Source organism: Macrotis lagotis, chromosome 4, assembly GCF_037893015.1.
Source record: "Macrotis lagotis isolate mMagLag1 chromosome 4, bilby.v1.9.chrom.fasta, whole genome shotgun sequence".
Classification (NCBI taxonomy): Eukaryota; Metazoa; Chordata; class Mammalia; order Peramelemorphia; family Peramelidae; genus Macrotis; species Macrotis lagotis.
Genome location: NC_133661.1, coordinates 76,729,871 through 76,743,326, shown reverse-complemented (window position 1 = coordinate 76,743,326; position 13,456 = coordinate 76,729,871). Strand labels below are relative to the sequence as shown.

The following is a 13,456-nucleotide window of genomic DNA, read 5'->3' as shown; positions in this document are numbered from 1 at the left end:
TTTATACTTCTTCAGAGATTTTGAGGATTCTGTAGAACAGTAGTGTCCAACTCAAACAAAAAGGAATCCCTGTGGACAGCATAATGACTAAGAAAACTACAAATTAATATTACCTGTGTTGTAGTGTAGTTTTATTTATTTTGTTAAACATTTCCCAATTACACTGAACCCTAGTTCAGACCAGCTTTGCTATAGAGAATGAAAGTATGTACAATATGCCCTCTTCTACCCTGTTAAGAACTTGATAGATTCATAGAATTTAGAACCAGAAGGGAGATTAAAAATCATTTCAACCTCTTTATTATGTAGATGATCATTATCCAAAAATCAAACAAAAAGCAACTGAGTCAGACTGTGAAAGCAGGTCCCCTAATTCCTAAACAACTCCATCTCTACTTGACCCCTCTGCCCCTTAGATCCAACCTGATGGTCTCAAGGCTTCAGAGAAATGAAAAGTAGCTCAACCGAAAAAAAAGTTAGGAACTTCTGAAGTAGATTATTCTGGGAAATCTGGGAATAATAGGGAATTCTGTACTTGGCATTTTGGTAAGATTCAGAAAAAAAAAGTGTTTTGGCATTATTGGTAATATTAGGGTCACTAGATTTAGTCAGAAGGAAATCTTAATCAAGGGTTTAAACCAATGTGGGGAAAAACTTCCTGAGGAAACTTTATTCTGCAGAATAAAAAGAAAGTTAAGACCCACTGGCAAAACAGCATTGAGAGCTAAGGGCTGGGCCTCCTTGGTCTCCTATCGAACCTTACCCACGGGTGACCAAAACTTTTAGGAAATGATTCATTCTTCTTGGTACTACAAAAATAGGTAAGATGCAGTTGTATTTTTTTTATTCAATGTCATCTGCAAATTTTATCAGTTTGTTAGCCATGTCTTCTTTCAAGTAGTTCATAAAGATGTTTTAAATTTTTTTAATTTTTTTAAATTTATTTTTATTAAAGATATTGAGTTTTACATTTTCCCCCCAATCTTGCTTCCCTCCCCCCTCCCCCCACAGAAAGCACTCTGTCAGTCTTTACTTTGTTTCCATGTTGTACATTGCTCCAGATTGGGTATGATGAGAGAGAAATCATATCCCTAAAGAGAAGAGACGTCTAAGAGGTAACAAGATCAGACAATAAGCTATCTTTTTTTTTTTTTTTTTCTAAATTAAAGGGAATAGTCCTTGCACTTTGTTCAAACTCCACAGCTCCTTATCTGGATACAGATAATACTCTCCTTTGCAGACAGCCCAGAATTGTTCCCAATTGTTACACTGATGGAATGAGCAAGTCCTTCAAGGTTGACCATCACTCCCATGTTGCTGTTAGGGTGTACAGTGTTTTTCTGGTTCTGCTCATCTCACTCAGCATCAGTTCATGCAAATCCCTCCAGGTTTTCCTGAAATCCCATCCCTCCTGGTTTCTAATAGAACAGTAGTGTTCCATGACATACATATACCACAGTTTGCTAAGCCATTCCCCAATTGAAGGACATTTACTGGATTTCCAATTCTTTGCCACCACAAACAGGGCTGCTATAAATATTTTTGTACAAGTAATGTTTTTATACCCTTTTTCCTCATCTCTTCAGGGTATAGACCCAATAGTGGTATTGCTGGGTCAAAGGGTATGCACATTTTTGTTGCCCTTTGGGCATAGTTCCAAATAGCTCTCCAGAAGGGTTGGATGAGTTCACAGCTCCAGCAACAGTGTAATAGTGTCCCAGATTTCCCACATCCCTTCCAACAATGATCATTATCCTTCCTGGTCATACTGGCCAATCTAAGAGGTGTGAGGTGGTACCTCAGAGAAGCTTTAATTTGCATTTCTCTAATAATTAATGATTTAGAACATTTTTTCATATGGCTATGGATTACTTTGATCTCCTCATCTGTAAATTGCCTTTGCATATCCTTTGACCATTTGTCAGTTGGGGAATGGCTTTTTATTTTAAAAATATGTCTCAGTTCTCTGTATATTTTAGAAATGAGTCCTTTCTCAGAATCATTAGTTGTAAAGATTGTTTCCGAATTTACTACATTTCTTTTGATCTTGGTTACATTGGTTTTATCTGTGCAAAAGCTTTTTAATTTAATATAATCGAAATCATCTAATTGGTTTTTGGTGATATTCTCCAACTCTTCCTTAGTCATAAACTGTTCCCCTTTCTATAGATCTGACAGGTAGACTAGTCCTTGATCTTCTAATTTGCTTATAGTATTGTTTTTTATGTCTATGTCCTGTATCCATTTGGATCTTATCTTGGTAAAGGGTGTGAGGTGTTGGTCTAATCTAAGTTTCTTCCATACTAACTTCCAATTTTCCCAGCAATTTTTATCAGAGGGAGTTTTTATCCCAATGGCCAGACTCTTTGGGTTTATCAAGCAGCAGATTACTATAATCATCTCCTGCTTTTACACCTAGTCTATTCCACTGATCCACCACTCTATTTTTTTTTTATTTATTTATTTTTTTTTTAGGTTTTTGCAAGGCAAATGGGGTTAAGTGGCTTGCCCAGGGCCACACAGCTAGGTAATTATTAAGTGTCTGAGACCGGATTTGAACCCAGGTACTCCTGACTCCAAGGCCGGTTCTCTATCCACTGCCCGTGCTTTATCCACTATGCCACCTAGCTGCCCCCACCACTCTATTTCTTTGCCAATACCAAAGAGTTTTCATGACTGATGCTTTATAATATAATTTTAGATCGGGTAGAGCTAAGCCACCTTCTTTTGCACTTTTTTTTCATTAAGCTCCTGGCAATTCTTGACTTTATTTCTCCATATGAATTTACTTACAATTTTTTGTAACTCGTTAAAAGTAATTTTTTGGAATTTTGATTGGTAGGGCACTAAACAGATAGTATAGTTTTGGTAGAATTGTCATTTTTATTATATTAGCTCTACCTATCCATGAGCAGTTGATATTTGCCCAGTTATTTAAATCTAATTTAATTTGTGTGAGAAGTGTTTTATAATTGTTTTCAAAAAGATTCTGAGTCTGTCTTGGCAAATAGAAAAGTTGAGGATTTATTCAATATTGAAATATTGTCTATCGTACCTTTTAGGAGGATAAAGTTTCCTTCCTTATCTCCTTTAACGCTATCTATTTTTGCTGCTGCTTTGTCTGAGATAGGGATTGCTACCCCTGCTTTTGTTACTTCAGCTGAAGCAAAATATATTTTGTTCCAACCTTTTACCTTTACTTTATATGTATCTCTCTGCTTCAGATGAGTTTCTTGTAAGCAGCATATTGTAGGATTCTGGTTTTTTATCCACTCTGCTATTTGCTTACGTTTTAAGGAAGAGTTCATCCCATTCACATTTAAGGTTATGATTACTAATTCTTTATTGCCCTCCATGCTATCTTCCCTCTGTTTGTATTTTCCCCCCCTTTCACCCCTTTTATTCATATTCCCCAGTCTTTTGTTTCTGAAAACCACCCCCTTCAGTGTGTTTGCCCTCCTATATCACACCCTGCCCTTTCTTTCCCCTTTCCCTTTTCCCGTTTTCCCTTCCCCTTCCCTTTTTCCATCTCCCCTCCCCTTTTCCCCTTTTAATACTTGAAAGGTTAGATGTTTTTATATGTTAACTGAGTATGTGTAGGTTGACTTTCAGCCAAGTCTGATGAGAAGAAGATTCAGGTGTTTCTCCTCTGCTCCCTTCTTCCCCACTATTACCATAGGTTTTTTGTACCTCTTAGTGTAATACGATTTACCTCATTCAATCCCCTCCCTCCTCCCGTTTCTTTCCTGTCCCCCTTTTTAGGGAGGTAGTGTTTTGGTTTTTTTTAGATCATTCTATCTAAGTCATAGAAATTCTGAGTGTCTGACTCTTCTAGTTCTGTATATTTTCTCGAATAGAGTCTAAATTCCTGAGAATTATTAGAGGCTTTCTCCCAAGTGGGGTTAAAGCCAGTTACATCCCATTAGATCGTAGTCTCATGGATAGGGCATGTGTCCATCATTTCTGGCAAGGTGCATTCTCTCTGTTAGAATTGCATTTATTGCATTTTTTTCTTTTTACTGCACCCCCCCTTTTTTTTTTTTACCTTTTCATGTGTCTCTTGAACCTCCTGTTTGATGTCCAAATTTTCTGTTTAGCTCTGCTCTTTCCATCAGAAATTTTTGGAATTCTTCCATTTCGTTAAATGTCCATCTTTTTCCCTGGAAGAGTAGGCTCAGCTTTGCAGGAAAGTAGATTCTTGGCTGCATTCCCAGCTCCCGTGGTCTTCGAAATATCTCGTTCCAGGCCCTTCGATCCCTTAATGTTGATGCAGTCAGGTCCTGTGTGAGCCTTACTGTGGCTCCTTGATATTTAAATTGTTTCTTTCTGGCTGCTTGCAGGATTTTCTCTTTTGTCTGATAGTTCTGCAGTTTGGCCACAGCATTCCTTGGTGTTTTCATTTTAGGATCTTTTTCTGGTGGGGATCGATGTACTCTTTCAATAACTACTTTGCCCTCCGATTCCATGATATCAGGGCAGTTTTCCATCACTAGATCCTGTAATATTAAGTCCAGGCTTTTTTTCCTCTTCGGTGTTTTCAGGAAGTCCTATAATTTTCAGCTTGCCCCTCCTCGATCCATTCTCAAGGTCAGTGGTTTTGTTGATGAGGTATTTTACATTTCCTTCTATTTTTTCTATATTTTTTTTTATTTTGTTTAACTGACTCTTGCTGTCTCTTGGAGTCATTAGTTTCTGTAGACTCCATTGTTTTTTGGGGGGGAGGAGTTTTCTTCATTAACCTTTTGCAGCTCCTTTTCCAATTGGTCAATTCTACTTTTGAAAGAGCTTTCCCTTTGACCAGTTGAGGTTTTGAGAGAATTAATTTATTTTTGCATTTGCTCATTTGAGGATCTGAGAGAATTGTTCTCATTTTGTAATTGTCCAATTGATGATCTGAGAGATTTATTCTCCTTTTGTGTTTGTCCAATTGTACTTTGTAAGGTTTTTGTTTTCTTGTTGCAAGGTATTAATTGTCTCTCCCAAATTTTTACGCTCCTTCCTTATTTCTTCGAGGAAGTCTTTCTATGCTGGAGACCAGATTGTATTCTCCTCAGAGGTTCCAGGTCTCTCTGAGTTGGGGTCTTTCCCTTCCAGGAATTTTTCTATGGATCCACCTTTCCGCTGACCCTTCTTCATTATGCTAAGACCTTGAGTTGGGTGGGGCTGGTTCCCCTGGCCTTGGGATCGCTGAAGGCTTTACTGAGTGCAGTTTCTCTGTCTGGCCAGTAGGAGGTGCTGGTTGCCCTCTCTGGAGTGTCTGTGACCTTGGCTGAGGCCTTCTCCCTTTGCCCGAAGGCAGGAGTTGGAGCTATTGAATTTTTTTGCCTTCAATCAATAGTGGGCTTTACCCTGGCCTGGCCTGAGGCAGAAGTAGTTTGCAATTGTTTGTTTTGGAGGAGGCCTCAGTGCAATGGAGGCGTGGGCTCAGAGTTTCTCAGACCTGAGGAGCCCAGGGATGGTGTCAGCAGCTCTCCTGCACCAGACCTCTCCCCGCGGCCCCTTCCCCAAGCTCCAGGGGGACAGCACCAACACCAGCGCCTCTGCTTCCCTGCAGACGCAAGTCCCTTTTGTCCAGCCCCACCGCTGATCCAGCAGGTCTGGCTCTCGGGCCCTCAGACTCCCGGTTCCAATTCAGCTGTTACTCTGGCTGATCCGGGTCTGATACTCACCCGCCCGAATTCTACCAAAGCTGCAGCGGGAGACAAATCCTGAGGTAGATGCTCTTTCTCCTGGCTTTTCTCTGGGTTCTGTGAGTCGGACTTCCTCTAAGAGGTTTGTTTCATGTGACAGATGGGGAAAGATCAGGAGACTCTAGAACTGTGCCTGTCTTCTCTCCGCCATCTTGGCCGGAAGTCAAGATGTTTTAAATTTGAAGGACCACAGCCAGCTTCCTGGGACACTCAACTAGAGACCTCCCTCCAGTCAGAACCCATTATTAACTATTTGTTTCTGGTCATTAAACTAGTCCAAAATCATCTAACTATACTACCTTTTTTTTCTCCCTTCAAATGGAGCACAACAAAAAAGGAAGTGTAAAATCTAGACACATTTTGTCTATAGCATCCTCTTGATTACTGTCATTTTTTGGTAAGATTTTATTTATTTTGAATTTTACAATTTTCCTCCTAATCTTGCTTCCCCCACCCCAACAGAAGGCAGTTTGTTAATCTTTACATTGTTTCCATGGTATGCATTGATCTAAGTTGAATGTAATATCATTCTTTTTAAATTTTCTTTTAAATTTAAGGCAACAATGTTAAGTGACTTGCCCAAGGTCACGCTGCTAGGCAGGTAAGTGTCTGAGGCTGGATTTGAACTCAGGTCTTCCTGACTCCAGGTCTGGTACTCTATCTTCGACTTACTTTTCTCTCCACTCCTTCAACCTTCAACCACATCCTGATGCTTCAGCTCTGATCTATGAGGTTCTTGAAGCCTTCTCTTGCTGGTAACCAGATCTGGACACAACTTGCCTTACTACTTACTATTACTTACAACTTGCCTTGTTAGTCCTTCCTCTCTGCACATTATTTTCATCTTAGCTCTTTGTAACCTTGTACTGTTTTCTGGGTCTTGGGGGGATCTGAAAGATGAGTTTTCAACTTACCTTGCTGAGAATGTGGTTTCCACTACACTTCCATGCCTTGTTCATATCCAACCCAACCTTTCTTCTGGTTCCTTTATGTATATTATGTTTTCCCATTAGAATGTAAACTCATTAAGAGCAAGAATTGCTTCCTTGCTTTTCTTTGTATCCATAGTGCTTAGTAGCCCACCTGGCCCAAAGTCAGGGCTTTTTCTGAAAATTAGACATTTAACAACCCTCATTGAGATTGACTCAATAATCAGTATCCTAATATTCATAGCTTGTCCATACTTGGTTATATGGGGCATCAAGGGCAACTAGGTTCTCACTTAATATTTCCTTACTTAATCTTGTGCTTCATTTTACTATTAACCATGTACTTTTTATAGTTAAGCAGTTTTATTTTCTCTCTCTATCCTGTTATCTTCATCTCATATCTCCTAGGTTAGGGATTCTAACCCTTCTTTGGTCCTCTTATAGCTTTAAAAATAAAAAGACTCCCTTTATTGTCCTTAGCATTTATTTCTAACCTCACTACTCTTATCATATCATGCTTTTTATTTGTTTTCCCCATTATTTCCCCATGCCTTCTATCTTGTGTATATATATATATGTATATATAGATATATAGATAGAATTCTAACCCTTCTTTGGTCCTCTTATAGCTTTAAAAATAAAAAGACTCCCTTTATTGTCCTTAGCATTTATTTCTAACCTCACTACTCTTATCATATCATGCTTTTTATTTGTTTTCCCCATTATTTCCCCATGCCTTCTATCTTGTGTATATATATACATATATATATGTATATATAGATATATAGATATATTTAAATCTAAAGCCAAATTTCCTTGGCAAATATTAATCCATTTAAATAGCTCTCTCTTTTCTGAGTCATTGTAATTGTTACTATCTGTTCTTCAGAATTTCATTTTTTAGAGCTTTCTATCTCCCTTTGGTGTGACTTCCCTTGTAGAATTTTAGACCAAGAATCCTAACCATTCTTTTTCCAAGATTTTGAAAACTCCTTTTCTAAAATTGAGGGAATATGAATATGACAAACTTTGCTTGACTTGCTTCTCCTTTTCTATCATGTATGCTGTGTTAGAGGAGTGACTTTTTCCAAAGGTTCCTATCCTGAACCAAAATTAAGTTCAGAATAACATTTTCTCATATTGCTTCTTCCACTTTTTGAAGGAAGAAATTTTATTCATTTTATTCATTCTCTTAATTTTGACAGAATTTCTGGAGATATCTGGATAATTGAAGTATCCTGTCACTGTTATACCTGGTTTTCATGCCAAGGTTTTCTTGATATAGTTCACATTTATTTTCTTCTTTCTTTCTTTTAGAAATTCCCCTGGAACACCTCATTTATTCCCTCCTTTCCTGTGGTCTATAGGATATTCCCACAATGTTATCACTTCTATTGGACCATAATATGCCTTTTTTTTTTTACTAAAGCCCAACAATTCTGACAAAAACCCAACCTATGTCCCTAAACCCTAAAGTTTCTTGCCCAAAATGTCACAATTCCCAACTATGCTTTCTGGGTTTCTTGTGGCAGCATCATTTGTTCTTTTTTTTCCCCAGAATGATTAAAATGGCTTTTATTAAGGCTGAGTAAATAAGTCTTTTATTAAGTCTTAGTAAAAGGACCTCTCTCTCAAGGGAAGAGAAGTGCCGAATCCCTGAAATACTAGGTCTTATAACCACATTTGTTCTTACATGAATACCAGACATGATTTTTCTTTAACTTGGAGTACTTATTTGTATTTCCAAGATCCTTTGCAGAAAGCCAGATGTCAGTAGGTTGCCATCATAATGTATTTCAGAATTTACACTGCCCTTTTACAGAATTGTGTACAACTTGGAGCTTTTGGATATCTTTACCCTGTTCCCTAGTTTACCCAATTATGTTGTTAATATTCTGTTTTTCTTTAAAGATAGAAATACAGGGATGTAACAATTATTCGTTTTTCAACACATACTTTCTATTCTTAAATCACCTTCCTTTCCTCTCTTCCTTTTTGATTCTCTTCTCCATCAGGAGGATATGACTTGTCATTCTCTTCTACTTTCTTTATTATTCCTCTCTTGGAATGTCAAGGAATACACATTTGGGACTGTGATGAAGGGTAAGGACAAGCATAGTAAAGCTTCTGAGAGACTCCCTATCGTTTGCCACTATATCAGGTTTAGGTAATCTTGGGTAGTTCACTATATTCTGCCACTGACAAACGGAAAGCATAGTAGTCGGTGAATTGGCTTTACTGCTGTTTTCTACTTCCTACTCCCATTTAATGGACTTGAAGATCTGAATTTCAGATATCAATCAATCAATCAATAAACATTTGTTAAGCACCTGTTATATGCCAGGCTAGTAAAAGTTATTTTCTCCCAATGGAAATAATTTTATATTGATTCTATTTCAATATTTGACTAGGCCAAGAATAAATCTTTTCAATTGATCTTTTAGGATGTCAAAATAATTTTATTACTGTTTCCTCCACTGGCCCTTTACAAATTCATCACTTCACTCTGCTCAAGAGGATTTCTTTAAGTATCTTTAAAACTAGTGACCTTAAGTATGCCTCTTTATACCATTTTTCTGGGAGAAAATTATGTTTCAAGGAAATTTTGTCATCCTCTTCTTAACTCAGTTAGCAGAAAGTAAATAGATTTTTTTCCCTATGTTGTTAAATTGAAAAAGCATATACTACATGATGAATCTGATCAATAAGTACAAAAATAACAAGTGCCATTAATCCTTTTCCTGAGCCAGGGTCCACAGTTCATTACCTACTTATAATTCCCCACATTAATCGGTCTTTATTCCTCCTATGCTGGCACACAGGTGAAAATTCAGTTTCTAGTGCTACCTATTCTCACTGAGAGTTCAATTGAAGTTCATAGGGTTTTATAAAGAGCCTTATTCCCATCATTATCCTTATCTTAACAGTAAAAAGACTAGAGACAGAATAGGGGCTGTATGACCGAAGAAGATGGTCATGTAGAAAGAGGAATTTACAATAATAATTTGGCTTAATGATTCAGTCACTGATATGCTTCCTCCTCCTCCTCCTCCCTAGTTATCGGGGAGTTCGAAGAACAGGAAGAGTCTCCAGGAACCTAGATTTGATTATTACAACTATGAACCTCCTGAGCTTGACATCAGCGATTGTGAACTTCCTCATGTCATTGAAATCTATGACTTCCCTCAGGAGTTTCGCACCGAAGACCTCCTACGTGTCTTCTGCAGCTATCAGTGAGTGTTCTCACATGTTTGGGGCTGGGAGTGGGGGAGCAGTAGGGCTTTTGGGGGTAAAGCCTTCTGCAAACATTTATGTTCAGTTTTCCCAAGAATGACCTCAGCTTTGAGTTAATTTATGTCTAAAGTTTAGATTTTTTTTTTTACTAATACTGTCATATAAAATAATTTTCAACAATTAATGACTTTTCAAACTCTTCCAAGCTCAAGATACTGATTAGTCTTTATAGACATCCTATGAATCAGATCATTTCTCATTCCAAGATCCAGTGTCCTTGACTTGCTTTCTTTACATTTACTCCTTTGAATGGTAAAATAGTTTCCAGTTGACATGTCTGAGCTCTTAAAGGAATTTCTTGTAGCATATCTGCTGCTTGCTCTATGTGTTTGGACTCTGCCTCTCCTGAATTTGCTTTAAATCTTTCTGACTGCTTCTATTTTGGCTTCCTCTCTTTCCCACTTCTCTCCCCCATTCCCTTCCACTTAGATGTAATCATGCAACTAAAGCAGCTAACAGATATTTGCTTAGTCTTAACTCCAGGAGCTGGAAACGTTATTCATTTTTGATATTTTAGCATACCATGTTCTTCTAAAAACTCTTTAACCATCTTAACTTGACACCATCATTTCTGACTATGTTTTGCTAAACCTTGTAAAGATTAATGTGGGGATAGAATACTCTAATGGTTTGGGACTGTGTCTAGTTAGGACCAACAAATTTTTCTTCCCACCAGATATTCTCAAATGTTGAGTTCAGTCTTTTTTCTAAATACCCTTGTAGGAAAGAATCTTATTGTTATATTTACAAAAATTCAAAAGGATCATCATGCTTCTCTTATCTTGTCACATTTAAATTTAATCCTATTTCCTTAAGGACATCCTTGAATTTTTTCTGTCTGATTTCTCAGAACTTTCTCCTACTTACTTTACCTACTTGTACCCTGCCAATTATTCACTTTGAATTGATTACTATATATTCACAGTTCTTAACTTTAACATTAAAATGCCAAATATTTTGCATCCAAGCAATTAACCAATATTTATTTAAAACCTATCTTTCAATAATACTCGCCTCTGTCATCTCTTCCCTAACATATGTTTTCTTCACTTTCTCTTTCTTTAATTTGGGAAGTATTTATTGAGTGCCTCTAATATACTTACTATTCATTTTGTTCTATGAGGGAGTCAAAAGAACTATAGTGATATAGTTTGACCCCTCAGGAAATTGATAGGCTTTTCCAGAAGATGAGACATCCAAACATAAAACAATGTGATTAAGTGCTATATTGTAGACAACTGCATATACTATGTACTACTCTGTAAAAGAGTTCTGATATAGAAGGTTTTATTAATACGATGTATATCTTCCATAAAGGTAAGGGAACACCTTGATAAGTGCTAATTACCAATTTTGCTAGCAGGTTAACTGTCAGAAAGAGAGACATGAGATTTCCTAGAAACATGGTAAAGTAAACAAGTCATTTTCAGTTATAGTTTGCAGGCAGACCAAGAGTTTAGTTGAGGAGAGGGAACATTTTCGACTTAGAGACAAGGAAATATTGAACAAAAGAAACTCTTGTCAGGTTACATAGAGGGGGAAAAAAGGTATGTTTTTCTGCCTAAGGTGATCACCAGCTACATCAGACTCATCATGAGGAAGTCTCCTAAAGAAGGTGAAAGGCTTGAAACTAGAAACTAGAAAGTTTTCTTAGATAAAATAAAATACATAATTCTGAAGCAAAATTATTCAAGGGCAAGAGGTCCACAATCATTGTTTAGAGTTGGTTAAATAAAAGATTGAGGCATTGAGGAAAAGAGAAGAAACATTTTCTGTGGGAACTTTACAATTGATGTGAGATTTTATCTTCAAAAAACAATTTGTCATATTCTGAAAAAGTACTATCCCATATTCCACAAAATACTAAGGAATATTCACAGGCACAGACCAAAGGCAGAAATCTATTACCATCAAGATGAAGAGAGATCTATTGATGATACTAGACTTGAAATATGTATTGTCTCAACATGTCTTATGACTATCTTCAAAAGATGACAGAGCTACCAGTAGAAGTATACACACACACACACACACACACACACACACACACACACACACACACACACACAAAGTAGAAATTGAGTTTGAGTTGGTTGGGAGTACTCTGTAATACTTAGGTGAATACTGTCTATAATCTCAGCTGCCTATGTACAGGTACAATAGACCCCTCCCTCTGCTTGAAGAATATGGTGATGGTTAGACATTAGAGAGCTACTCCCAGATCTTCCACAATTTAAAGAGCACACCCAGAAAATTCAACTCCTCATTTCCTATCTATCTATAGATGTCAGAATCTATAGAAATTCATCATTCTGTGAGATGAATTCAATTGTGCCTGGTCACCAAGACCACATCATATTCCCACTTGGTGTGTACCATCACCACTGTACAGATATAGACATTCCCATTTCAGCTGCTTCTTTTTAAATTAATTTTTTAAAATTATCTTCCCTTATCAGACCTTGAGCTCCTTATCAGCAGGGAGTATCTAATTCCTTTCTTTGTTTGCTCAACATCTAGTACGGTTCTTGCCACAAGGTAGATAGAGGCTTAATAAATATATATTGACTCTGACAACACAGTATCAGAGTGTTCTTGATTTGATGGGTTTCACTGAAACTTGGCATAAAATTTGTAACTAGAATATGACTTCATCAGAAATGCATGCAAAAGAAGATTTAATAGGAAGGAACCAGATATAACACCACATAAAGAAAGTATATATTTGTATTCAAGAACAAAGAGTAAAACCACAAAAGGATGTTTTCTGATATATAAAGAGAAAAAATTAGAAATGGTATATTGTTATAGGGGTGTGTATATATATATATATATATATATATATATATATATATATATACACACACATATAGCCCAGTCAGGTGGAAAATGTAGATGATACTTTTCTAAGACAGAGTATAAGACTGATATGGGAAGCAAAATTTAGTAATAATATGAATGGGAAGAGAATTTGACAATGCAAGCATCTGCTTGAAGTCTCATTCTTTTAAAAGCAGAACATCTGATAAATCTTTGACTAGCCTTGCTGTTTATTTTCTCACATGGCAGAAACAAGCAACAAAAGGAATTATTGTAGATGTTTTAGGATTAAAACTTCAGGAACTCACCAATTGTCTGATCTATTCCTCTACTTACCTCCATTTTACAGTGAAGAGCTTGAGGCCAGTGAATTGAAATGACTTGCTCAGCCTCATACAGGTAGTATGTATCAGGGTAAGATTTGAACCCAGGCTCTCTGACCCCAGAACCTGTCTTTTTTTTCCGCTCTACCAAATTCTCATGAACAAGAAAGAATTTGTTGAAGGGGAAATGGTAAGGGAAAGCAACCAGATCTTGAGATTCCTACTAGCAAGAGAAGGAATGCTAAATGGATGTGACACCACAGACAAAGACTCAAAAAAAGATATAGCTCTTGAAGCATAGGAAGGTCTTAAAAAACACATTGAAATCTGTCCAGGAATGAATGACAGGACATCCAGATAGACACCAGTGTGGCAGTATAGCACACTCTCTGAGTAGCTC

General features: G+C 37.1%; 1 protein-coding gene across 3 annotated transcripts in view; it reads left to right on the top strand.

Moving 5' to 3' along the window:
* Positions 1-13,456, top strand: part of R3HCC1L (R3H domain and coiled-coil containing 1 like) — a 125,754-nt gene that overhangs the window by 89,254 nt on the left and 23,044 nt on the right. For all 3 annotated transcript variants that reach the window (XR_012477842.1, XM_074233188.1, XM_074233189.1), the window contains exon 4: positions 9,677-9,852. Coding sequence is in view for 2 of the 3 variants with exons in the window: in XM_074233188.1 (XP_074089289.1) it covers positions 9,677-9,852 (176 nt within the window). In the remaining variant the exon portion in view is untranslated. The remainder of the gene's footprint in view (positions 1-9,676; positions 9,853-13,456) is intronic.